General features: G+C 49.1%; 1 protein-coding gene across 1 annotated transcript in view; it reads left to right on the top strand.

Moving 5' to 3' along the window:
- SAMD10 (sterile alpha motif domain containing 10) overlaps nucleotides 1-12,936 on the top strand; it is a 41,690-nt gene extending 28,754 nt beyond the window's left edge. Inside the window, exons 3-5 of the mRNA XM_030533769.1 lie at nucleotides 4,384-4,552; nucleotides 10,003-10,143; nucleotides 11,230-12,936. Coding sequence (XP_030389629.1) covers nucleotides 4,384-4,552; nucleotides 10,003-10,143; nucleotides 11,230-11,252 — 333 coding nt within the window. The 3' untranslated portion in view covers nucleotides 11,253-12,936. The remainder of the gene's footprint in view (nucleotides 1-4,383; nucleotides 4,553-10,002; nucleotides 10,144-11,229) is intronic.
- The last annotated feature ends 12,057 nt before the right edge of the window (nucleotides 12,937-24,993 follow it).

Below are 24,993 nucleotides of genomic sequence, written 5' to 3'. Positions count from 1 at the left end.
ATTAAATCGGCCCAATCCCTGCAATTTGTGAGAGTGGCCCCCTTGCTCTGGAGAGAGTGGGTGCAGTGCACATGCAAAGAGCTAGTCACATGTTCCCTCACTCTGGCTCTTTGTGAGTGGCCGAAGCCTGGGATGACTTCACTCCCAGTGCAAGTGGGATAAAGAATTTGTGGATGAGATGGAGACTGAGAGCTTCTTGAAGCCAAGGGGGGACAGCAAGGGCCGAATGCCCAGCAAGCATACTGGGATGGCAAAGGATGGTGGGCTGCATCTTCTGTACCCATCTCATGAGCATTGCAAAGCACAAAGTGGTTGTGTTGGGGAGGAGGGGGTTTCTAGGCAGCTTTAGTGTCTCAAAAGTTGGGCTTAAATTCTGGAAGGACCATCCCTGGAGCGGACTGTGAAATGTCGCTTGAACTCCCCATTTGAATCTCTTGGCAGCATTTGGACATCCCAATCCATCACTGGGTATGTGCACTGAAACCCGGGGCTGAGCACCGAGGCGAGTGAGTCCCAGCCTGTTGTTGTTTCCAGGTCACACAGGGGGTTGCACACTCAGCCCTGCTGCTTTAGGATAGCGCTGGGAAGTCTTGTGCTCTGGCCAGGGCCGGCTCCAGCTTTTCTGCTGCCCCCAAGCAGTGAAGCGGGTGCGGGGAAGGGAAGATAAAGCCATGATCAGTGGCACTTCGGCAACAGCTCTACCCTGCCGCTTCATTCTTCAGCGGCGTGTCCTTCGCTCCGAGAGGGACTGAGGGACCCACCGCCAAAGACCCAGATGTGCCCCCCCTTTCCATTGGCCTCCCCAAGCCCCTGCTTCCTGCCTTGGTGCCTGGAGCTGGCTTTGGGAGCCAGATTCTCTCTCGGAGCAGGGGTGAGCGGGAGGTCTCCTTGAGGTCTTGCTGCCTCCGGGGTGGAGCTGCACTCTGCTGAAAAGTTTATGTAAAATATATATTGGAGAATCTTTCCTGCATTGAGATGAGCCAACCTCTAACTGCCAGGGCAGGGAAGTGACTTCCTCATGAGCAAGCGGCCCCCATGGATGGGGTTTGCACCTTCCTCTGATTCACCTGGCACTGGCAGCTCTCAGAAACGGGATGTCAGATTTGGTGCACAGCTGCTCTGCTCTGGCAATCCTTACAGGGACAGCAAGGCACCAGGCACTACTGGGAAATGCCCTGGCTTGCTCAGTGGGGCACGTAAGCATTCAGGTACCCTTCGATCAGGGCCTACGTCCTGTGATTTGGAGATTAACCCTGTCCCTTAAATGATCCTGCCAGGACAGTGACCCTGCACCACTGCTCTTCCTCCCTGCTGGACCTAGAGAACACACTGGAGAGGGGGGCTGAGTTTGCAGCTGATCCCCTTGGTGGCTGCAGAAGGTCCTGGATGAGCCCTGTAACAGCTAGACCTGGGAGCTCATTGCTATTAGCCTTTGGGTGCAACCGCCCCCCACCCCCCCGAAGGGAGTTGAGGAAGGGGCTGTTATCTCCCAGCACTATGTGTGACTGAGGATTTCAGGGCAGGTGGAGGCAGCGGGAAGGAATAAGCAAGTGCTTTCTGGCCAGTGCATTAGTGCGTAACAGGCCCTGAGCATTCATTGTAATTGGATTCCTAACTAGCAAAGTCACGGCTGTCTGGGACAGCTTTACAGAACGGTTCCCTGGAATGTCACATACACTCTTCTGCGAAAGGGAAGGAAAAAGCACGTGACAGGCCCCCCCTTCCATCCACCACCCCCTATCAAGCTCTGGCACAGCACCAATTTTACAGTAATGAAATGGGAATTCAAAAAGGTGGAGCTCTCCTATTTATCCAGGGGAAGATGCAGCAGCCATGCCAGCATTAAATCACACCCAGCGGGGAGTGGGTGGTATGACATCCTGGCACCCCCTTATTCACCACTGTCATGTCATTAGGATATGTTTTTTACAAAGTATGCCTTGTGAGGTATCATTCTAAAATTCTTGATCTGCTAGACAGTAATAGCACATACAATCCAATGAGATATCGTTGTATGTAAAGTTAGGAAGTTCGGCCATGTGTGTGTTACTGAAACATGTGAGGCTGAAAACACCCACAAGCAGCCTTTCGGGTACAACAGTAAAAAGGCCAAACAATGTTAATGGCTTATTGAGGAAATGCACACATGCACAAGGATTAGCCCAGGAACTGCGTACAATGGAAACCTCTCAGAGATAGCAGCACCCAATGGGAACTGTTTGACCCAGGTCACAACAAAAGAGCTTTCCAGCAAGGGGCAGAAGATATAAAAGGGGGAAATGACATCATGGTGGCACTTCACTCTCCCTACAACAACACACTTGGAAACACCTGAGGAACAAAGACTGAACTGGAGGTAGTGATGATCCCAGGCTAAAGGGATTTCTAGCCTGTGTATGAAAACCTGGGAAATCCGAGTTGCAAAGCAAAGGCAGCTTGTGCCTTAAGAATCTGCCAACCTGTTTATCGCTCAGGGTGAGAATTTGCTAATTCATATCCTACCTATCTAGTACGTTAAGATCAGTTTGTGGTTTTGTTTATTTACTAGGTAATCTGCTTTGATCTGTTGCTATCACTTAAAATCTATCCTTTTGTAGTTAATAAACTTATTTTGTGTTTTAATCCAAACCAGTTTGCATTTGACTAAAGTGTCTAGGGGAAATCTCAGCTTGGTTACCAAAAGTGTGCATGGGCCTCTTACCATTGAGGGAGAGGCGAACTGGGTGTTAAACCCATATACTGGCTCGATTTGACCAGGGCAGGATGGTAAACCTCTGGAGTCCTAAGCTGGGAAGCTGGTGGCTAAAGAGCCTGCATGTAACTGCAGCTGTGTGAATGCTGGTGAAAGTGCAAGCTTGTAGGGATTTACAACTTGTCACAGTAGCACAGTGTGAGAGGGAGGCCAGGCTGGTGGGCCAGAGGGTTCAGTAGCACCCCAGTTCCAGGTAGCACCCAAGAGGAACCCATCACAGGTGGCTCAAGGATAGGCAATTGGAGAGATCACCTGTTTGCCTTGGGTTGCTGGTTCTCGTCCCCCAGAGGTCAATGTTGATGAGGAACTGTTTGCAGCCTGTGTGAAGAGTTGGGTGGGTCTCAGCCCCATCCTCTCTGGACAGGTGCCTCCCCCAAACAATCCTCCCTGCTCATACTGATTGGCAGCCTGCAGGGGAAGGTACTGGGACTGTGGATATGGAGGGAAGAGAAATGACAGAGTTATTTGTTTGAGGGAGATGAGAGTATTGGCTTGAAAGGTTTTGTGGGGCCCAGGTTGCAGTTACTCTTGGGAGCCTGCCTGCGCTGTTCTCTCCTGACAGAGGCCCTCCTGCAAGAAATGCTCTGGCGAAAGAATCTCCATGATTATGGATGCAAATTGAAAGAGTGCACTTCTGAGGACTAACAAGGCTGGGTCACACCTTACTCGCCACATGCAGGTGCATTTATCCTGTTTGCCCACACAGCTCTAAGCATGTGTGCTCTTGTGAAGACATTTTTTTTAAATGTAGGTGCAGCTGGGCCTCAACTGTTTGAAAAGCAGCGGTAAATTATGGAGGGTGCTTCCTGGCGAGCAGCTGAGCACAGGTGCTATCTGCCTGTGCACGCTCCCCAGCTGAAGGAAGACACACATTGAGAGGTACTGCCAGGAGCAATGCAAACAATCAGGGCAGTACCATGAGTGACAATGCTTCTGAGACAAATGCTGCTGCATCACATGCTGTATTGTTATTAGTCTGTATGTTGGCAACCTAGGAGCCCTGCTCTGCATCCCTTTCTGCTAGCCACTCTGCATACAAAGAGGGAAAGATGGTCCCTGTCCCACACAGCTTGCAATCTAAGCACAGGATGAGGTAATGGGTGGGGAGAGCAGACAGGGGAAGGACAGACTGACAGGGAAATTATCCTGATTAGTACAGTAAGCAGCAGTCATAGCATGCCCATGCAATGCAGCATCCTTCCTGAATGCCTGCTTTCCGGGAAAGCCAGGACAATGCAGGAGTAGGACACGCAGCTGGGGCGTAGCCAACAGGCTTGCCATGGATCTGAGTTCTTGTCCCTCTCCTCTCTCCCTTCTGCAGTTGGTTTGTTAGCTTCTGTCCATGCATGGTTTCCTACAACTTGGCTGAGGCTGCTTGTGGACAAGCCAATAAGAAAAAGGCCATTAGGTGCGTTAGGATGATGTTACAATCATGGGCAATGTTATGCAAGCATCGCTGCTACTAACAGTGGGGTTCTCCCTTCCAGACTAAACAAGCATCTCTCTTCTCCAGCGATGTTTCAGCCTGGCCTCTGTTCATCCCATGGCTGAGTGTTTGTTTTCCTCCTGGTGGTACTGAAGTCCATTAACACCCTCCCCCTTCTCTGTTTCCTGCTTCCAAACCTCTGTAGGGTCGTCCCTGTGATCACTATGGCAATTACCATACCAGCCCCACGCTAGGCACCCTTACCAAGCCGGTGGTGTTATGGACCCAACAGGATGTGTGCAGATGGCTAAAGAAACACTGTCCCCATAACTATCTCATCTATGTGGAGGCCTTTTCCCATCACGCTATCACAGGTACAGTAGATGCTCCCTCTCCAGCTGGTACTAATTGAAAAATGCTGATGATGAGTAAAGACTTTCTGTCGTTGTTGCATACAGGTGGTTTGGTTTATTAACATAACTAGCTGAATGTGATTCACATTTCCCCAACACCTCTCCCTCAAGACAGCTTTCCTCACCTGTAGCTAACACTGCACTCAGAGCTAGAGGGGAGCCTTCAGCTAAACCCCTAGATCCAAATACCATTTCAGGGGCTTGGAATCAACCCCCAGATCTGAACTCTGCACAAGACCCCTACCTCTATGAATCAAGCCAGAGTCATGCCTCTGTAGTGTATGGTGCTGGGCCCAGCTCTGATCTGTCTGCACCCAGATCCAAAGCCATTTAAAACCCCCGCTGACAAGTGTGGTGGAAGTAGGGCACTGCAGGGGGAATGTCTTCTGACAGGCAAAGTTGGTCTTTAGGTCCTCTGAGGGCTTTGACACCCCTGATTTAAAGGGAAATCTCAGCTATCTTTCTTTCTTTAAGTAAGTTTCTCTTCTATTTCGCTGCTCAGGCAGCCATGGGGAGAGGCAGCAGCAAAAACTGCTTCATGCTCCCATCCCAGAATGCTAAGACCGGCTCTAATCCGCTGAGTTTCTTCCTGACCCTCAGCGAACCAACATCTGAGGGGAGCTCCTTAGCCACAATCTCTTTACACTGACGGGTTCTGAGAAGGGCTGTGTCAGGGTGGGTGAGCCCGTAGCAATCTGTCACAGCAATCTTCTAAAATAAACTGTAAGGCGCGATCTTATGTTCAAGTGTCTGAAGGTGACTTAGTGAAAGACAGATCTTTCGTTGTTTGCAGTGTAGCTGTAGTCATGTTGATCCCAGGGTATCGGAGAGACAAGGTGGGTGAGGTAATATCTTCTATTGGACCAACTTCTATTGGAGAAAGAGACAAGCTTTCGAGCTCCACAGAGCTCTTCTTCAGGTCTGGGAAAAGTGCACATTCCATATCTGATCTCCGTCCTCGTCCTCAAAGGAAACCTGCACCACACCTTCCAAAGACGAGCCTGAGAGCTTAAATTCATAACTGTGCTAGACATTAAAAATCATGGACTCAGTAAAAGACACTGGATTTATAACAGTCTGTAAGGCACTAACCCTCCATTGTCCTACAGCTGCAGAGGTGTTAGCTGCCCACTTCACCTTGTAGTGTTAACTCCTTAAGTTTAACAATCTGTCCCACTGTGACCCTCTGAGCCCTGGTCTACACTGGGGGGAGGGGATCAATCTAAGTTATGCAACTTCAGCTACATGAATAACTGAATGGCTGAAGTCGACGTACTTAGATCGACTTAACATGGTGTCTTCACCATGGTGAGTCGATTGCTGCCGCTCCCCCGTCGACTCTGCCTGCGCTTCTCGTGGCGCTGGAGTACAGGAGTCAACAGGAGAGTACTCAGCTCGATCTATTGCGATCTACACTACCTGCTGGATCGATCACTGCCTACCCATCCGGCAAGTAGTGTAGACATACCCTGAGTAAGTTTCCCAGACCTGAAGAATTGCTCTGTGTAAGATCAAAAGCTTGCCTTTTTAATCAATAGAAGTCGCTCCAATAAAAGCTATTACCTCCCACACCTTGTCTCTTTAATTAAAAAAGAGTCAGGACTTACTATTTTAACAGCAAAATTTAACCATTTCCAGTTTCTTTCCCAGCTCAGAAGTTAGGCGGCTGTGGATTGTGTGTGAAAAGAGGAAATGGCTGAACAGAAGGTTGTCCTCTTTAGAATCCAGACACACCACAGAGTCTGGCTAGCTAGGTTCTCCACTGTTGTATATGAGCACCTGGTAATCAGTCACAGACTTTTATCCCCCTACACCACCCCTGAGAGGTAGGAAAATATTAATCCCATTCTACAGATGTGGGATTGAGGCTAGGTTCAATTAAATGTCTGGCCCAAAGTCAGGGCTCGAACCTAGGTTCTCTGAGTCCTCATCTTGTGCCCTAGTTACTAAGCCATTCTTCCTATCTGCTTTCCTACTTATTGCTCTGCTCAATGCAACAACTAGCTTATCTCATGTGATATTAATAAGGCGCCTGATGTGACCAAAAAAAATGGGAGTGACTGGAAAAGTCATTAGAAATGCAGAGATGATTGAGGATTAAATATTAAACAAATTTCCTGTTCCTCATAATATCAATTTCCTACCTCATCGTTTGTTGCTGATTGCATTGCGTGCTGAAAGCTGCAGGGTTAGACATGGGAACTTCACCTCTTCATTCTACAGCAGCCAAGGAAGAGGCTGAAAATGCCATCAAAAGCCTTTAACCCAATGAGACATTGGACAGTGGGCACTCCGCACCTCAGATAGGAGCAAAAATCTCATCAGAGTGACTGTTCTCAAAAGATTTTGCTACATCCAAACAGAAACCAGAGAATACCTGAGGCCTCTCCCATTTCTGGATCCAACCTAGAACTGAAGCCCTAGGCACTGGGTTAACATGTGAGGATCCACCCGCCTCTCCTTCAAACTCTGAAAGGCTTCAGATCTGAGATTCTGCTACTGTCCTATGTCCCACACACACATACTATAGATAAAGTTCTGCCCTGGAATGTGTACACATAAATCCCTTTCATTTCAATGGATGGCTCCATTCCCATTACCAAAGAAGGACACTAATCAGCTGATGAAGGTTCTAGTCGAGCTGTCACTGGGAATAACCACAAAGGCCAGGGCTCGTTAGCTTGTTACAGAAGATAGTCAACACCAGCTTTTTCCCTGCTCCAGAAATAACAACAAAGCAAAGCAATAACCTAGTTCAAGAAGTTTCATTATGGTAAATACCTGCAGTTCTCAAGCGGTTAAAGGATCTTTGATCTTCAGCCTCATATTGCACAATCTACCCACATTATGCAGGTATTGGTATCACTGCACATCTGGCCAGGTGTTATTGCTTACATATGTATTTAATATCTAGGTACCTGATATGGCCATATCAATTACACTTTCCACCAGAGTATCCTAAAATCCTGTTTGATCTGAAGAACAAAGGGATGTTTGTAGAAGAACATCAAGACAGACAGTAAGCGAAGCTGCAGAATTAATGTTTTAAAGTTTTCAATTAGCTAGGTGGGTGTTGGGAGTCAGAGTAGTGTCTGCTCCACGGGTGTGTCTATCTGAGAGGAGACCCAGAAAATGAATCCAATCCCCACAAAGCAAACGTGATGGACTCAGTCCTGGCCTTTTATTCCTCCCTCTCTGCCTCGTACAGAATCGCTAGTCTGCAGCCTGCTTTGTGAGGCAGGGATGGATCATAAAATGCTTTGCCAGGAGAAGGCAGCGGGGAAGGGAGTGAGAGAGATGGGAAGCTGTGTGCCTTTGTCTCATGCCCTAGAGGAATGACACGGCACTAATGTAACAGCTCACCCGAGTCCTTGCATCGGAACTAAAGGAGTATTAGTGAATGTACTCTGGGAGACAGGGACAAAAGCTGGCTGTAAAACCCCTCTTCTGATAGCCCCTGGACTGGAGGAGAATGGCTGTGACTAAAAGCGCTGATGGGAACGTTAATGTGTTCCGATGGGTACTTCTAATGTAACTCATCACATTGCCAGCATACCAGAGAAGAGCGGAGCCGGGGCATTCCAAATAATATGTCCTGATGCAGGAGATGGAGCTGACAAATAGAAAGCCCCTGCCTTTAGGGAGTATGTGATCTGAGGGGCAAGCACTTGACCCAAACTTCAGGATTAGGGCTCCCACCATGCCACTTTATGATTGGCGTTGCTGGAGCGTTGCCCTTTTCAGGAATGCCACAGGATGGCCAAGGGTGCCCAGTGACTGTTAGGTTGTGTTTGATTTAGCCTGGCCTTTAACAAGTAGGGCGAGCGACTAGATCTTTTGCTGAGACAGAAGATGGTCTTAGCCTTGTGTGAGCACTCACCAAACCCTTGCAGCTGAGTCGTGGGAGAGCCCCGCAGGTTAGCCTCTAGGGCAGGCTCACGGAACCCACACGTGGAATGTTTACACTGAGTGGCGGTGCACAGTGACAGTTGTGCATTCAGCAGTACACCCCCTGCTGGAAACAAGCGTGCCAACACGGCTTTATTTGCAGAAAAACACCTCCCCCCATTCCTGATTTTACTTTCCATGAGCACCTGGAATGGGCCCCATGTACAGCCCAGGCTCCTGTGCTCCTTGCATGGGACTCAGAGCAACAGAGCACTTACTGCAGGCAACAGAAGTCATTTTGACAGACAAAAAGCTTGTCATTGCAGGGCTGAGACTCTCCCCACACAGGGAGCTGGGGAGAGTCATCAATATACAATTCAATTTACTAACAGTCTTACCGGAGCTGCATTATGATTCAGCCTAAGAACGCGATACGACAGCGGCAAACACTACCTGTGTGCATCTCTGGTGTAATTCTTTTGTATTGTGTGGCTGCTGCTGAGGCTGTTGCATTTCTGTGTTAGGTGATTACTGCTGGAGGGGGCTGCATTTGTCACCATTTCCCTCCCTGCCCCTCCTTTCTTGCCTTTCTGATGAACAGAATTCAGGTTCTTATTTGTTCTGCATTCTGGGGATGAATTTTCAACATGCCCCTCCCCATTAGCAGATGCAAATGCCGGGTTATGCATGTGGGTGTTTGATGTTTGCAGCTTGATTCCATGGCCATTACTCATGGGGCACTTTTGAAGCCTGTTTCGGTACCTGGCCCTCACAGTGCTAGGACTCTTTCTGATGGTTGCCTTTTGGAAGCGTGCACCTTTTGACCCAAGCGGTTAGCCAAAAATTCAAGGTCTTGTGTGCTGTTCCAGTTAGGAGGAGAAATTGGTGATGGAGCCAGGGGAGTCTCTGATGCAGTCCTGTGGATTTGCATAGAAAGTACAAAGTCCTGTTTCCCTAAACATGTCAGGAATCAAATAACAGGAGATGGTGTCTATGTTCCAAGCCCCTTTTCCAGCCAGCGCTTAGCCCAAAAGCTCTCTCTTAGCTTTCCTCAGGGCCATGTCGCCAGTGCTTTTTCTGACAGCATCCTTGGCTTTCTGCTGCTTCTCACCCTGCTTCTATGGTCTTTTTCCTGTTTCTCTGAGACATCCACACACACATAGCTCCACTGATCAATGCCCCAGCCCCTGTATTTGCCACGACTGTTCTCAGGGAAAACCCTTGGGCCTCACACTTCAATTTTTACTCAAGCCTTGCCAGATGCCTGTTTTGAATGGTGGCTCCTATTATTTCAGCTATCTGGTTAGAGGAAGGAGCTTAGTGGCTTTTTTACATTGATCCTGGCAGCTGATACACCCACCAGCTCCAGCAATGTTTAACCCAGCCCAGAACACACTGCACCTGCCTATGGAATCTGGCTGGTGTTCCCAGCCCCTGGCTGTCCTGAGCACACACCAGTGAGATCCACTGATGAGAGTCAGAGTGGTGTGAATGAGCGCTGTCTCTTCACTTGTGTTTGGCAGGTCGGGCACTGTTGCGGCTGAACGCAGAGAAGCTGCAGCGCATGGGCATTATTCACGAGTCTCAGCGGCAGGAGGTCCTTCAGCAAGTGCTGCAACTCCAGGTGCGGGAGGAGGTCCGGAACCTACAGCTGCTCAGCCAAGGTACATGGGAGGGCGAGGAGGGGCTGTGAAGCAGCAGCAGTGAATCCTTTGGTGACTGCAGAAGTATGCGCCTTGCTCTGCAGTCATTGGGTAAATGCCAGCGTTCTTGGGGCTTGGAAGGGGAAAGGGGTCAGATGGCTTCGGATAGATAATGGACTGTGGCATGTTTCATCTGTAGGTCATTGGTTCAAATCCAGCCCGCATTGGCTCTGGCTGAAAGTTGTTGCATCTGATGGCTATGTGCTGGCCTGCATGCAAGTGGTTTGACAATGTCAGTTCTCTGGGGATAGGTGACCTCCTCCCAAAAGCAACCCCCTTTAAATACTAAATAGGATCCCATGCATGAGAACTGTTCTTTCTGCCTTGGGCATTGTCACTACAGAACAGGACTCAGCTACAGTGTGTGGAGGTTCTGCTTTCTTGGAGGTTAGCAGAGAGCTCCTGCCACTGACACAGGCAATGCCATTGTTCCTTTCACAGCTGTGTCTTAGACCTAAGACCTTCCATGGTGCCCTAGCCTGCTGTCCCAGGATTTCTCAAGGCTCAGTCCAAAATGAGGACTGCAAGGGAACAGAGGAGGAAACTTGGAACAATATAGGACTGAATTCTCTGTCGCTTTAGCGCCAGGTGCCTAATGCCATATTCCCAACCTAAGTCATAGGAAAGGTGGGTCTAAGGCTGGCTCGGTGGGGGGCAGCAGGGCATTTGTGGCAGCTCTAAAGATGCAGAGACGTTCTCTGTGCTTTGCAGTGGGCACGCTCCCTGGAGCCCGATCTGCACTAAAAAGTTAGGGCAGCCCAGCAACCTCGCTCAGGGGTGTGAAAAATCATAGTTAAGCTGACCTAGCCCATGGTGTTGACGGGGTAGAAGAATTCTTCTGTTGATCTAGTTACTGCCTCTCAGGGAGGTGGATTTCCTACTCCGATGGGAGAGCCCCTCTCTCGGCATAGGTAGTGTCTACACTCAAGCACTATAGTGGTGCTGCTGTAGCCATTCCGCTGTAGTTTCAAGTGTAGACAAGCCCTATGCTATTGCACTGCGGGCTTGGCGCTCATCCTCCTCTTCTCTCTTTCCTCCTTATTCCAGCTTCTTTTGGAAACGTCTCCTAGCCAAGCCATCTGCTTGGCAGATTGTTCCAGCACTGTGAACCGAGCACCTCTGGGATGGACTGTGGACCACAGATATGAAAACCTGAATCGCATGCTTGGAATATAAGCGACAGTTTCCAAACCACTCAAGGATCTTCTCTCCCACCCTCTCTCTTTCTCTCTCTCTCTTTTATTAATATTTTCCTGTGCAGAGATCAGACATTTTCTCCAGCAGACATGGCTGACAATTAGAGGCAAACTAGGAATATGGTCACCAGACATGTGATATGCTCCCCTCTGGGATCCAGTCAATCACAGGGGGAAAGACCTCAAGATGAATGTGGTAGCTGGAGACAGTTCATTTTAAGAATGGAGTTGCAACACAGTCATTCTTGGGACTAATCAAAACCATGCACCATGAAACCTCATGCGTCCCAATGACATGCTTTAACCGGGAGCTCCTCTGGGGCCAGTGCAGGCTGCAGATGTCCCCAGACTCTACTGGTGTCAATACCTCAGAGCATACTGAGGAAGCTTCCGTTCTCTCTTCAGACTGGGCTGTCTTCCAGTGTCCTAGGAGATAATGCTAGCAGCAGCAAATAAGATGACTGGACAAGCCAGAAAAACTAAAGGCAGAGCCAAGCCCCTGGAGATTGGCTTCAGTTTGTGAATTAAAAGAAGAGCTGAGTCACTGAAGCCAGAACGCATACCCATAAAAGAGAAAATGCAGGAGCCACACACTCAGTGAGGTCACTGTGACCTCTAGGAAGCAGCACCAGGAAACGTTTATTGGGTTGTCCTTGTCCTCATTTATGGGCATACAGGGGAACCGTGATTAGTTGATTTGCTTCATCCACCTTTGGCACCACCCACATCTGTGACTGGTTTCTTCACTACTGATGCAGTCAGAGCCGAGGAAGAACAGGCAATCCTCTTTGTAGAGCTCAGAAATGCTGGCTGAGAGAAACTATGCCATGGCCAAAGGCCTCGCCCAACTGGTAGCCTAGAAAATCGCAAGCTCCTAACAGCTCATGAAGCTCATGCTGGCTGCATTTGTAATGCTGTGGAGCCTGCAGGGTAGTTTGGTTCAGTAGGATGTGGTGGCGGGACTGGGCAGGAGGCTGGCTTAAGGCCTGAGAATCAAGGGTTCTTTGGTGCAATATTCTGTTGCTTTTGTGTCCTGTCGTACCCTTCATTTAGAGAACTCCTTATAAAACCTTCATGTTTGTTTATATTTTTTCACTTGGTTCATTTGCATTTTGAGCTTTCACCCAGTGTCCTGTTCTGAATTCTGATTCTCCACCACACACAATCCAGGTCTGAAGCCTGAACTACTATCCAGCAGTATCCTGGCATTGCTGCTGCTTGCTCTGGCTCATGAAATGCAGGTGCCTTTCTGGCCTCCGTGACATGATTACTACCAGCCGCACTCCTTTACACCATTACATCTAGCCCCCTCCTTTCACACCCCACCCTGATAACGCTTCTGGAACAGTTGGCTGATATTTCACATTTCACAAACTGGCAGGCAGGTAAGACACTGTGAAACAAACCCTGGAATTTTGGTCTGAGGTGTCTCTCTGGTATGTCTCAGACTTTCCATTCTTTTGTAACTTTCAGTGGCTAGGGCAAACCTATGCACCCAGAAAGCAGTCAGAAGTTTCATCAGCCCTACGTATCTGGGACCAGGGCCTCTCCACCCACATTTGTTGTACACTGTAGCGGGATGGTTACCTGCTCCAGCCCTGACAGGGTTGAAACCAGCCCTGGGAGAAGGCAGGAGGGCTGGGCGAACAGCCCAGACTGAGTGGGAAGCAGGCTTAGCTCGGGCCATGCCCCAATTAGGGCCCAGCTGGTCCTATAAAGGCTTGAGCCAGGAGCTCAAGCAAACAGTCTCTCTCTGGCTGTGGAGGGAGACAGGCTTGGCTGCAGGGAGTGAGAGACCGGGTACCTGAGAGAAGCAGGGCTGGGGAAAGGCTGGGGAGCTCCAGCCTGGAAAGCCCCAGGCTGCGGCCTAGCATAAGGCCAACAGATACTGGGGGTTGCAGAGGGCAGCCCAGGGGTAGGCCAAGGCAGCAGGTTCAAACCCAACCTTGCCAGTGATGAGTAGGCTGATACTTCAGTCTGCCCCAGGGCGCGGGGGCTAGACAATGACTGGCAGTATCCATATCCTGAGGTGGGGATAGTGGGTGGGGGTTCTCTGGGGAGGGGAGATCCTAAGACTGAGAGATTACTGCCAGGAGGCAGTGCCCCAGATAAAGGGGCACCAGGTCTGGGAGGAACACAGGGGCCAGGGGTAAGGCGGATCACCAGCCTGCAGGGGATGCTCCAGGATGCTGGAAGAGCAAATTCCCTGAGACGACCAGCAGGAGGCACTGCAGGGGTGAGTCACGCACGCTTACATATGCCCTCAATTTTCTCAGGCCAAAAACAAAAACCAAACAAGCAGGGGCAGTTCTATGTATTTTGCTGCCCCCAGCACGGCAGTCAGGTGGCTTTTGGCAGCATGTCTGCAGGAGGTCCACCAGTAACATGCCTTCGGACTACCTGCTGCCGAATTGCCACCAAAGCTGTGGGACCAGCAGACCTCCCGCAGGCATGTCGCCAAAGGCAGCCTGACTGCAGCCCTCATGGTGCCCGGCAGGCTGCGGCTTGCCGCCCCAGGCACACACTTGGTGCGCTGGTGCCTGGAGCTGCCCCTGCAAACAAGTCCCCTCTTATCTGCCCGTTGTGTTATTTAGAGCTGGGCAAACTATTTGCAGCGAACAATTTATCTATGAATCTAGCTGTTTCTTCTGTTAACAAAAGAACAGGCTTTGCCTTTTTTGTACGGATTTGCCCATTATTTGATATCCAGCAGGTGGTTTTGTAAACATTTCAGGTTACGCAGAGCAAGAGCCAGGGCCGGCTCCAAGCAGCAAAAATTAAAAAAAAAAAAAGAAAAAGCCGCAGTCACAACCTGCAGCTCTACTGCCGCTGCATCAGTCTTCGGCAGCAATTCAGCGGCTGATCCTTCGCTCCGAAGGGAGGGACTTGCTGCCAAAGACCCGGACGTGCCCCCCCAAGAAGCTGCTTGCTGGGCTGGTGCCTGGAGCCGGCCCTGGCAAGAGCCAATAGTGGGAAGCGGAAGGTAGAAAAATTCAAACTGGAAACAAGATGAGAAGTGCTAATAGCAAGGGTAATTGACTTCTGAAACAGCTGACCAAGGGCTGTGGTAAGTTCTCTGTCTCTTGGAGTATTTCAATCAGAACTGGATGCCTTCTTAAACAAGATGCTCTAGTTTAACCACAAGTTATTAAAGGAGATGGGTGAAATATTGCAGTGTGTGTGTGTTCTGCAAGAGGGCAGACTAGATGACTGTAGTATAATGGCCTCTTCTAGTCTTCAAATGTATGAATCAGTCACAAACAATTACTTTGAGTAGTCACATATCAGTAGCTGTGTGATTGGTCACTTAAGTCACATGGTATTCTCGCTGCATCCTGATTGGATAACTCATGAGCAGGGATCCTAGATTTTGGTGATTAAAAAACAAAGCAAAATTCTCTGAGAACCTATAAAAATCCATGTTTTTCTGCGATTAAAATGAAACGCTGAACTTTAGTTTCCCTAGCCACAATGTATGGAGCTATCAGTTAAACACAATATTTTATTGATATATTTACAGTTGTTAAGCTGGCAGCCCGAGCCCTGCCCATTCTCCTGTTTACCTGAATTTTCAATTATCCGATCCTGGCTCCTGTCCTAATTAGATGAGATAATCAGGGTTCCACTGTGTATGGTTTTATTTGTTCACAAAATGTAAAAACTAAAGATTCTCTGTAAAAATGCAAATTCCGCGTTTTTCCATGGCAGACGGATTTCTAGGGTCCCTGCTTGTGCGTAGCTTTGTAGCGTCGCAAACTCTCCCGATCCAAGTACTACGGCAAGTCCTCCTTCATGGTCCTCCACAACAATTACTCTTTCTGGGAACATCCTTGGGAATCAAATAGGCTCGCACACATCATCCTACCAAGAGCTAAAATAAGCTGCGAGTACCGTCAAAGGAAACTTGTGGGATTTACAGATAACACTTATGTCTCATTCACTCAACTCTGACCCTGTCTCTGTCAAAAGCAAACGGACTAGAACCTGTTGACTCAATGCAATCAGAGTTTGCTAAGAGACTATTTTTTCTTTTAAACAGCCCAGCCCAAAATATTCAAAACGTCTGCAGCTTAAAAATAGACTGGACCAGCCTGTCTACTCTGTAGTCATGCAGAGGGCACCTTTATAGATGACATCCAGAAAAGCAGCACACTTCAGAAGTGTCACTCAGGAGGAGATGCAAGCAGGAGGGAGTAGGGGAGTCACAACTCTCAGAGTGCCTCCTGTGATGGGCAGGGGTGGCTGTGGGCATCTCAAAAGAAAGACTTGGCTTTTTAATTTTTGACCGTTTAAAATCCAAAACAATTCCACAGAAATGCTGCAGAAAGGAGAATCAAGAAGCCTGTAATCTTTGCCCCTGTGGGAGTGCGGGGTTGTATGTTTGCTAATAGTTCAGTACAGCTAACAACGCATGGGAAAGGAAAGGCTGCCAGCTTGAGTGGAAGCTGCATTTCCAAAGTTAATGTGTCGTGGTAAGCAGAATAGGAGCACGCAGTGCTGCACCCACTGATTAACACATCTGACAGTACAGGCTGCTAGTTGGCAGGGAGCTGTCAGGGACATGATTTGCTTAGTGTCACTAAGAAGGAGAATATAATGTATTGAAAACTGTGTTAAAATTATAAACAATCACTCTAAATTCTCAGGGGGGCTTCCTGGTCCTGCTTGCAGGCCAGGGGGCTCTGTAGGGAAGTGTGTGATCTGGATCTTCACTTTTCAGGGTCAGTCTGCGAAGAGCCAGGCTAGAACAAGATGGGTTGAGTTGTGCCTTGCAAAAGGGAGCAGCCTGCTCTGCCTCTCTCTGTTTTTGGTTCAACAGTATTTTATGTTTTTTATCCAACTTCTCTGTATGTATGTTGTGAACATAACAGAGACCATTTAAGTGTCACTGGAAGGGAGCTGGAGATTCTCGTGTTTAAGGAATTGGAAAAATTAAACTGGGTTTTGACATTTTAGCCCAATATGGTGCCATCAACATAGAGGTGCAGCCTGCAAGCCATCCCAGCGCTGCAACTGGCAATATCAGGGGTATCACAGAGGTGCAGCTAGCAGCTGAGAACATGTGCAAATACCCACCACCAATCTGCTTCTCCTGCGTTCTCCCAAGAGCAGAAGTATCATTGCAGACAATAGCATTGCAACAGCTGGGCAAATACTGCAATTTTAACTTCCACTTGTTAAAATGTTTAAATTAATTTGCTTTGGCCATGTGTGCTCCTTTTGTGTTTGCTCCCCATGGATAGTCCAGCAAATGAGTTTACTGGCAGGAATGTTTGGGAATTTCAGCAAATCTGGTTGATTATTCAGAGATAGTGAGTTTCAGACTCATATTTGCACCAGAAACTTGACCTTACGTTGATCCAGTCAGGGACCAGAAACATACCATGTGACCTGTGCCCAATCAAAACCACTCAAATCACTATTACCCTCTGTTAACTGCTCAGAGCGGAGCTAGAGACAAAGAATTATTAGGGGAAATTCAGTGACTAATTCTGATTAACAAATAAGCTTGGGAAAATTGCAGTCTGTTCGTGGACAATTTGCAATGAGAAAAAGATGTGGAATGAATTATTTGTTATGAATTATTTACCCAGCCCTCATAACAACTGTGATCACTTACAGAGCTAGTGCTTTGCACTCACAGAAGTCAATGATAAAGCTCCCATTGACTCACTCTGGTTTCTCTTCAGATCATAAAAATTTTTAGAGGTGCAGTATCAGGGCCTGTGAACATGGAGGTCTAGCAGTGTGGTGTTAAAATACCATATGATGTTGTCCCCAATTAATGATGATGACACTCCGTGAAGCTATATGGCCCCTCAACGCTGGCCAAGAGAGCTGTCTTATTTGCTAAAGTAATAACCACAGCTCACAGAAACCAAGAGTCAGACAGCCTTTGAAGTCCCATTACTCCATACCCACTCGCCATCAGTCAGAAAGGGGACTAACTAGTGATGGGTCCGTTTGGAGTGAGGCACATTAATGTCCCCCAAATCCCAGCCAATGTTCAGCTTTACATCTATTTGCCAAAGAGCTCCCTTTTCCCCCTGCATCTGGGGACAAATTCATTCCTCACGATGCAACGAAGCCATGAAAAGTGGACTCCTTTGTAGGCTCATAGTCATTCCATGACCATTCACCAAACCCTCTTGCAATATGGAGCAAGGAGCTAGCCTGCGTTGGCCAGCAGATGGATTAGACGATCCGACAGCACCTTTCCAACCTCTAATTTCTGTGACGCTCTGCCGGGCTGTTAAAGGGCCTGATTCATCTCACACTGGTATAAATCAGGGGTAGCTCCATTGCAGCCCAATGGAAAGTGCTCAGATACTATGGTGATGGGCAGCAATATAAAACCTTAAGATAAGCTCCAGGAGAGGAAAATTGAGTCCTGTCCCTACCCTACTGAACAGGTGAGCTCCCTCCAAAAAGACATGGAAGATCTCCAAGCCCTGCATCTTCCCTGAGGCCTTCAGCACGTGAACAGTGAGATCTGTCTGTGCTTCTGCACCAGTCACAGCGCTGCTGCCCTTCGCAAGGCCGGGTGGAGGATGAAGGGTCTCTTGGAGGCAAGGGGCTCGGAAGCTGCAAGCTCTTTGGGGATATTGCCCATAAAATTTTAATCAAACACTAGTATTTTCATAAGAGTCCTGTGGCACCTTATAGACTAACAGATGTATCGGAGCATGAGCTTTCGTGGGTGAATACCCACTTCATCATCATGCATCTGAGGAAGTGGGTATTCACCCACGAAAGCTCATGCTCCAATATGTCTGTTAGTCTATAAGGTGCCACAGGATTCTTTCCTGCTTTTACAGATCCAGACTAACATGGCTACCCCTCTGATAGTATTTTCATGTTAATTTGTTAATTCCATTCTACTCTTGGCTAACCCCAGCTAGGCGGGAATTGGGATTTTGACGGAACTCATGTGGGAGGGGGAGGGAGCTGCAGGGGTTGATTAGGATCCAGAAGGGAAGCTGTGTGGGGCCGGGATGTGTGTCTCTAGTAGAAAAGTAGTGCAGGCCCCAGGCTCTTATTAATAATGCACAGAGCAGGACGGCTGGAGCTTCCTGCTGATCCCAGGCTGATTGGTTTCAATTGCCTGGTTTGCTTAGTCACATAAATATTAGCAGCTTCAACAGAATCTTTGGGGGAGGCTCTTCTCCCCCCTCCCCCCCACAGCCACCTGCCGCTGTCTCAGGCCATCCTCGGGGGCTGGCAGCGCCACCGGAGCAGCTGATGACTGCAATGGCTTAGAGATTCAGTACAGGGCATTTTGGTCTCCGCACCCCTGCAGCTCAGAATGGAAAACCTGAGCATGGAAGCCAGGTACCGCTGCTGAGTGACAGCACCCAGGCATTCAAAGCCCAGAACGGGGAGCCAGGTTCCAGCAAGGACTCGGGATGCTGGATGGTGCTCAGTGACCATAGTAAGGGCTCACTTGAGTCAGCTGGTTGAGAGCCCACATTCACAATGTCAGCTGAGACCTAACAAGACTCCTCAGCACAGTGCAGGTAAAATGGGCATGAGCCGTTGGGCCAGAGGGGCTCCCCAGATGCATGCATGGCTGGCCTCCTCTGCAGGCAGGTCTCTCTCTCTCCCTGCCTGTTTGGAAGAGATGACGTGATCTCCTCTGGAGCACTATGACCCCTCCCTTGCATGGCCCTCTGGAACCCCTGACTGCCGGAGTCGGGGGATGGGAGCCAGGACTCCTGGGTTCTATTCCTGAGGCTGCCACCAGCTCACTGTGTGGATGTAAGCCAGTCCCATTAACTTCTCTGCTCCCTTCTGTCCAGCTGGGCCCTGGAGGGGTGTGTGGTGCCACTTTGGGGTTTTGGGAGAGGTGTGCCCCATGCAGAGCATTGGTGGTGGGATAGGATCATGTTTGGCACAAAGCAAAAACCAGAAACTTCAACTTACTGTATCAACAATTGCTCCAAATGTAGGGCCCAATCCTGCCCTCCGTGTGCAGCTCCATTAACTGCACTAGGCTTGTGCGTGGCTAGCTGAGAACCCAGCCGACCCAGGGGTCTTGCAGGGCTGCCAACCATTGCAGTTTTATCACAAGAATCATGATCGTTTGTGTTAGCCAGGTTGGGCAGGGATGGTGTCCCTAGCCTCTGTTCACCAGAAGCTGGGAATGGGCAACAGGGGATGGATCACTTGGTGATTCCCTGTTCTGATCACTCCCTCTGGGGCACCTGGCACTGGCCACTGTCGGAAGACAGGACACTGGGCTAGATGGACTTTTGGTCCGACCCAGTCTGGCATTTATTTAAGTCCCTGCTCCTAGAAGCAAGTGACGGTGTGAGCATTCCCCTGAGTTTCTAGCCTTCAGGGTTGCCTTGAAAATGTTGAAAAGATGACTGGAGTGTCCCCTAAAGGTTAAAAAAGCAGAAGGCAAAGAGAGAGACCTCACATTTATGATTTAAACAAAATCTCATGACTTTTAAGTTGATCTCATGATTTTAGAGGGGGCCAGATTCATGAGTGTTAATGTCTGGGTTTGGCAAGGCTGGTATTAGTTGTTCAGTCTCCATTCATCTGAAACCTCTCCTCTCCCCTCCAACTTCATGGAAGAATCCGAGAGCTCAGCTCCCAAGCCCTGCAGACCACTCCCTCTGCATGGGGACCTGGTGCCATCCCACCACCTCTGGGGCCCCCTACGGGTTTTCCCCCAGTTTCCGGGTGGTCCATCATCATTGGAGCTGAGCCCCTGTGTCAGGCGGCCCAGGGAACCCCTTGGGGTGGGGTGCACAGAGCAGGGCACAGAAAGCTGTGCAGCTCAAGCCCGACTCTAGCATTCTGCTTTAAGGTGGGAGGATGCAAGACCCTGCCCAAGTCTTATCCCCTTACCGCTAATCACTGAACCAGGGATGTATGCGGCACAGAGACTAGAGTATTCCAGACTGAAGGGAACTTTTTTCCTGGTGGATCTGGCTCTCTCCAGCTCCCGCCCTTTCATGCTCTTACCCCCATTGTCCTCAAGGCCCTGCACATAAGCACACCCAGTCCCAAAAAGACAGGGTCCCTTCCAGGGTGTGCCTGCATCTCTGGAACCGGTGCTTGTGGACTCAGTGTTTCCAAGCTCATGCTTGAGCGTCCTCACTGCATGGCAAACCTGGGCTTACACTTGCTGGGCCTGCGGGTCACAGCCACGCCAATGCGTCCGTATGGTGCTACGCAGACCTCGGACTCAGATCTGGGGCTTGTGCTGCATCCACACTGCAAAATGACTCAAATCATGATGGGACTCAAGCTCTGAGCAGGGTGGTAGGCTCTGGGTCTCCCCCCAAGTCGGACTCAGGGGGCCTGGGCTCAGCCCTGGGTCACAGCCCAGGTGTCGTGTGCAGTGTAGACATTCAGTTCCCTCGTGCTTCCCAGCCCCTCAGTCTTCTGCAGAGGCCACTTAGCGCATCCCTCTCAGAACAGGGTTCTGCCAGAGCTCCCAGCCCAGGCACTCAGTGGCTGGATGGCATGCTGGGCTTACCTGTCTCCCAGTGTGGTGCAGTGCCCCTAGGACATGAGCCTGGCCAGCCAGCCATGAAGAAATGCTTCTGATTAGCTTTCTGGCAATCCTTGCACAGCAGCTTCATCTTCCACAATAATGATCCATTTCCAGTGTCCACAGTGATTTCCTTAAGTCATCTCTCCACTAAACCTCCCTAGGATTCCATATCAGCAATAGGGCAGCTTAGGAGAGGCCAACAGAACCCCCTGAGAGGCTAGCCACCTTCATTAATCCGCCTTGTCACTCACAACACCAATAAAGGGGATTAGATCTGCACAGCAGGGCTCTCCCAGGCCTCCGTTCTCAAGGCACCCGGATTCTGTGACGCTGACAAACAGCTTTGCTCAGTGCTTTGCTGGTGTGTGCCTGTTTGGTTCTTCCAATGTGGTGTTTTAATGAGGATGCTGATTTTGCAGGAGTCGCTGAGTCCTGCAGGACTTTTGAAGGAAAGCTATGTCCTTTGGTGTGATTGGCCAGCAAAAGGATTTGACTCAAGTATAGCCGTGTTTTCCTCTTCCTCATCAGCATCTGGTCTATCAGCAGGAAGAGGCAGAAATACTAGGAGCCAACAGCACTGGCAGCACAGGGCTGAAACCCCAGTGCTTCTGCAGTAAGCTGTGCTAACCATGGTATCTCCCGGCCTGCTATGGTATTTCAAACTAGACAAGGGAACTAACTGCCCAGCCCTGTGCCCATGGAAGTCACTGGGGAGTTCTGCCATTGACTTCCAAGGGAGATGTGGTATACCCCAAAAGAATAAAAGTTATGGGAATTCCTCTTGGGCTTTACTATTTGAATGCCATTTCCGCTCTGTAAGTGAATGGAGGAGGCATCCTGCTGCAGCTTGTGTCCAACATCACAGGGACAAGAGAGGTTCACACCGAGAGATCCAGGTGTAGGATCACATGACCTTCGTCCTGCCCCATGGCCCTAACTCTTGCTGTCTCCTAAGCAATGCCGCACGTGATGTAAGGGCAATCATGGTTTTGGTTGAATGTATTTACGAGAACTTGATGAGAGGCAAGGTGTCTGCGAGTTTTCTCTTTTGCTTTGTGGAACCTGATCCTTTTCCCAGGCTTTGAATGTTGAGCGTAAGGTTTGTTCATTTGGTTTTGGTTTCAGCAGAGAGTTAGATTAAGAGGTGACCAATAGTTGGGATGCTTCTTTTTATACATGACACAGAGATCAGGAATAAAAACTGGTTCTTACATGAACAGCTTTGGTTTGGTTAATTGCTTTGACAGATGGTGCTTTGATCTCAGAGGCCAAAGTCTGCTCTCAGTTCTGCCAGGGTGACTCCAGTGATTTCCTTGTTACTCTGCTGTCACCAAGAGGCGTTTATCATCCTTCAGCATGGAGTCAAAGATCTGATGCTGCTCTGGAGGCAACTCAAAGGCTCAGATCAAGCACTGCTCTTCCAACTTGGAGAAATTTAGACACTGGTCCAAACCAAAACACCACCTCCAGGCTCCCCTCTATCTCAAACGTTGGTTGGCTCCTGATCCCATCCCAGGGGCTCAGTTAATTTCCATTTGTGTTTGATCACCTGCAGTGGGTTGATTGGAAGAAAACTGCCAGCCTCCATTTGTACGGAATGTTTTTTTCAATCTGAATTTCCTTCTCTGCTCACTTCTGACCTTTTCAGAAATGTAGCTGATGTTGTCTCCTGCCTTCTCTCTCACACTCCGCAAGGCGACAAGGCTGACTGGGTTGTATTTATTTATTGGTATTCAGCTTCACTCTGTACAGCCTGAAGATCTCAGCAGGACTTCTCACAGCTGCAGGAATTGTGTTTATTAACAAGCTGCTGGGCAGACACCACCTGAGCAGCCCACATGTTGTTCCTTGGTGCATCAGGATGCAGCAGTCAGCAGCCAGAACGTGCCCTTAGTCAGAGGCTTTCTGGGAGGCTGTTTTTTCCTCAAAGCACAGGCTCAGAGAGAGTGGGTTTCTAAGCTGCTCCAATACAGACCATGGCCAAGCAAGTGTCTGAAAGAGAGCAGCATAAAATTGAAGCTTCAGTGTGTGGATAAAGAGCAGACAAAACAAGTTAGAGCTCTGTGGAGTTAGAAGAACATCTCTGAGCTGGGGAATAAGTGTGGAGAGGAAGAGTGTGAAAACATTTCAGCTAAAGGAGTGCAGGGTGGAGAGTGGCAGCCCAGGGAGAGTTCAGAATGCAAATTCTTCTTGAGTACAGAATGGTTATGACCTCTCGAGGTCCCTTCCAGTCCTACGATTCTATGAGAACTGCAGTTCTTGGGCACGCGAGTAGATGTGCTGGACGATGGCCTGCATTCTGAAAGAGAGGCCGCCAAGGTCGATGTCAGGTGCTGTGTCTGTGTATCTATGTGTGTTTGCATGCACACAAATGGCCAGCAATTAACAAAAGCAAAGCAAGCAGCTTCCTGGGCTCCTAATCTTTGGGAAAACCTGCCCCGCTGTGAAACCTCTGTAACTCACAGGTAGCCTTATCTCTGTGCCTAGTTGCCACAGTGATGGGCAACTTTATATCAATACCTAAAATAGCTGGATTGATCAAATCTCCCTCTCCAGCAGCGAAGCAGATAGAAGGAAGCAACATGCCAGCAGAGAGAGACACACGCACACATACATACACAGAGAAAAGGACTCCATGCAAATCTATGTTTTCCCCACGGTATTTAGCAGCAAAGTTCCTTGGGAAAACAATCCCGTTCCCCAACTGCAAAGTGAATTAAATAAACATCAGCAAAGAATCCTGTGGCACCTTATAGACTAACAGACGTTTTGGAGCATGAGCTTTCGTGGGTGAATACCCACTTCCTCAGATGCATGTAATGGAAATAAATAAACATGTAGAATAAAGGAACAGGCCTGCTCCATCAGGGGGCCGAGTGATTTCTGATCCCTTCCACAGCGTCTCTCTCATTCATTCTGAACTCTCTTTCACCCACATGTGTGCATGCACCCCCCCCAGCCTACTGTCATCTAGCCTCAGACCCCCCCTCTGGGTATTACAGACAGACATTGGGAGCCCGGATTTGTCTTAGACACCGTAAACTCAGACACTTGTGCATGAGCACCGTATTTCAAGTCACATCGCTTGAGAAGTGTGACCATTATCTTTGTTTGTTTGATCTCTAACGCTACACTCAGTGCTGTACGAGATAAAAATAAAAAACGCGTCTGCCCAGAAGAGGCTGCGCCGGGAAATCCAGAGCGTAAATGTCTTTCTTGTCATGACTGTTACTGCTATGAACATGCAACTGGTGCGCATGGCAGAAGAACTGAGTTGTTAACAGGGACCTGAATGAGAAGAGGGTGACCTGGGAGGTCATTCTCTGCCTTGGGAACAACATGGAGAAGGGAATGAAAGAGGGAAATCCAGGCTGGCATTGCTGGAAGAACGTGATGGGAAGGCAAATTGAAAAAAACATGCAACGGGAGGATAGCATGAGTGGATAGAATCATAGAACTGGAAGGGACCTCGAGAGGTCATCTAGTCCAGTACCCTGCACTCATGGCAGGACTAAGTATTAGCACAGCTGGAGCTGTGAACATCAGACGTGGCTCAGTATTTCCAGCAGCCCAAGGTTTGGAGGGTTCTAGATCTAGGGGTTTGGGCTCATTACCAAGGTAATTGGCCTATCAGAGCAACACTCCATTCCCCAAAAGGAGCAGGGTTGGGATCTGGGATCTAATACTGAGAAAACACGCAAACATTCCAGCAGAGGAAATGGCCAAGGTAGCCTCATGGGACCTTCCCACACCCACCTGGGGAGTCTCTGGTTCTGCAGACAGAGACAGCAGTTGCAACTAGGTAGCTGTAGTGCTCCTGTCAGCCCACACCATTTCCAGTGATCTCCTGTAACTCTGGTTCAGACTCTTGCTACCCTCCTCCCAATGGTAACTCTGTTGTGTTTTAACGCTCTGGGTCTCCCCCGACCGCAGCCCTGGGTTTTTGGACAGTGACGTTACTGCTGTGCCTGGCCGATCTCTCGCGGACGGAGAGCATTGTATCATTAGCGAGAGATGCTGTGCCTTGATCTGAGAGCTCCTCCAACGGAAAGAGTGACTGCATCGTTGCTGGGTTTGGCTTCAGGCCGTGCTACCAGCTATTCT

This window comes from Gopherus evgoodei, chromosome 14 (assembly GCF_007399415.2).
Source record: "Gopherus evgoodei ecotype Sinaloan lineage chromosome 14, rGopEvg1_v1.p, whole genome shotgun sequence".
NCBI lineage: Eukaryota > Metazoa > Chordata > Testudines > Testudinidae > Gopherus > Gopherus evgoodei.
This window is presented reverse-complemented; position numbering and strand designations above follow the sequence as displayed.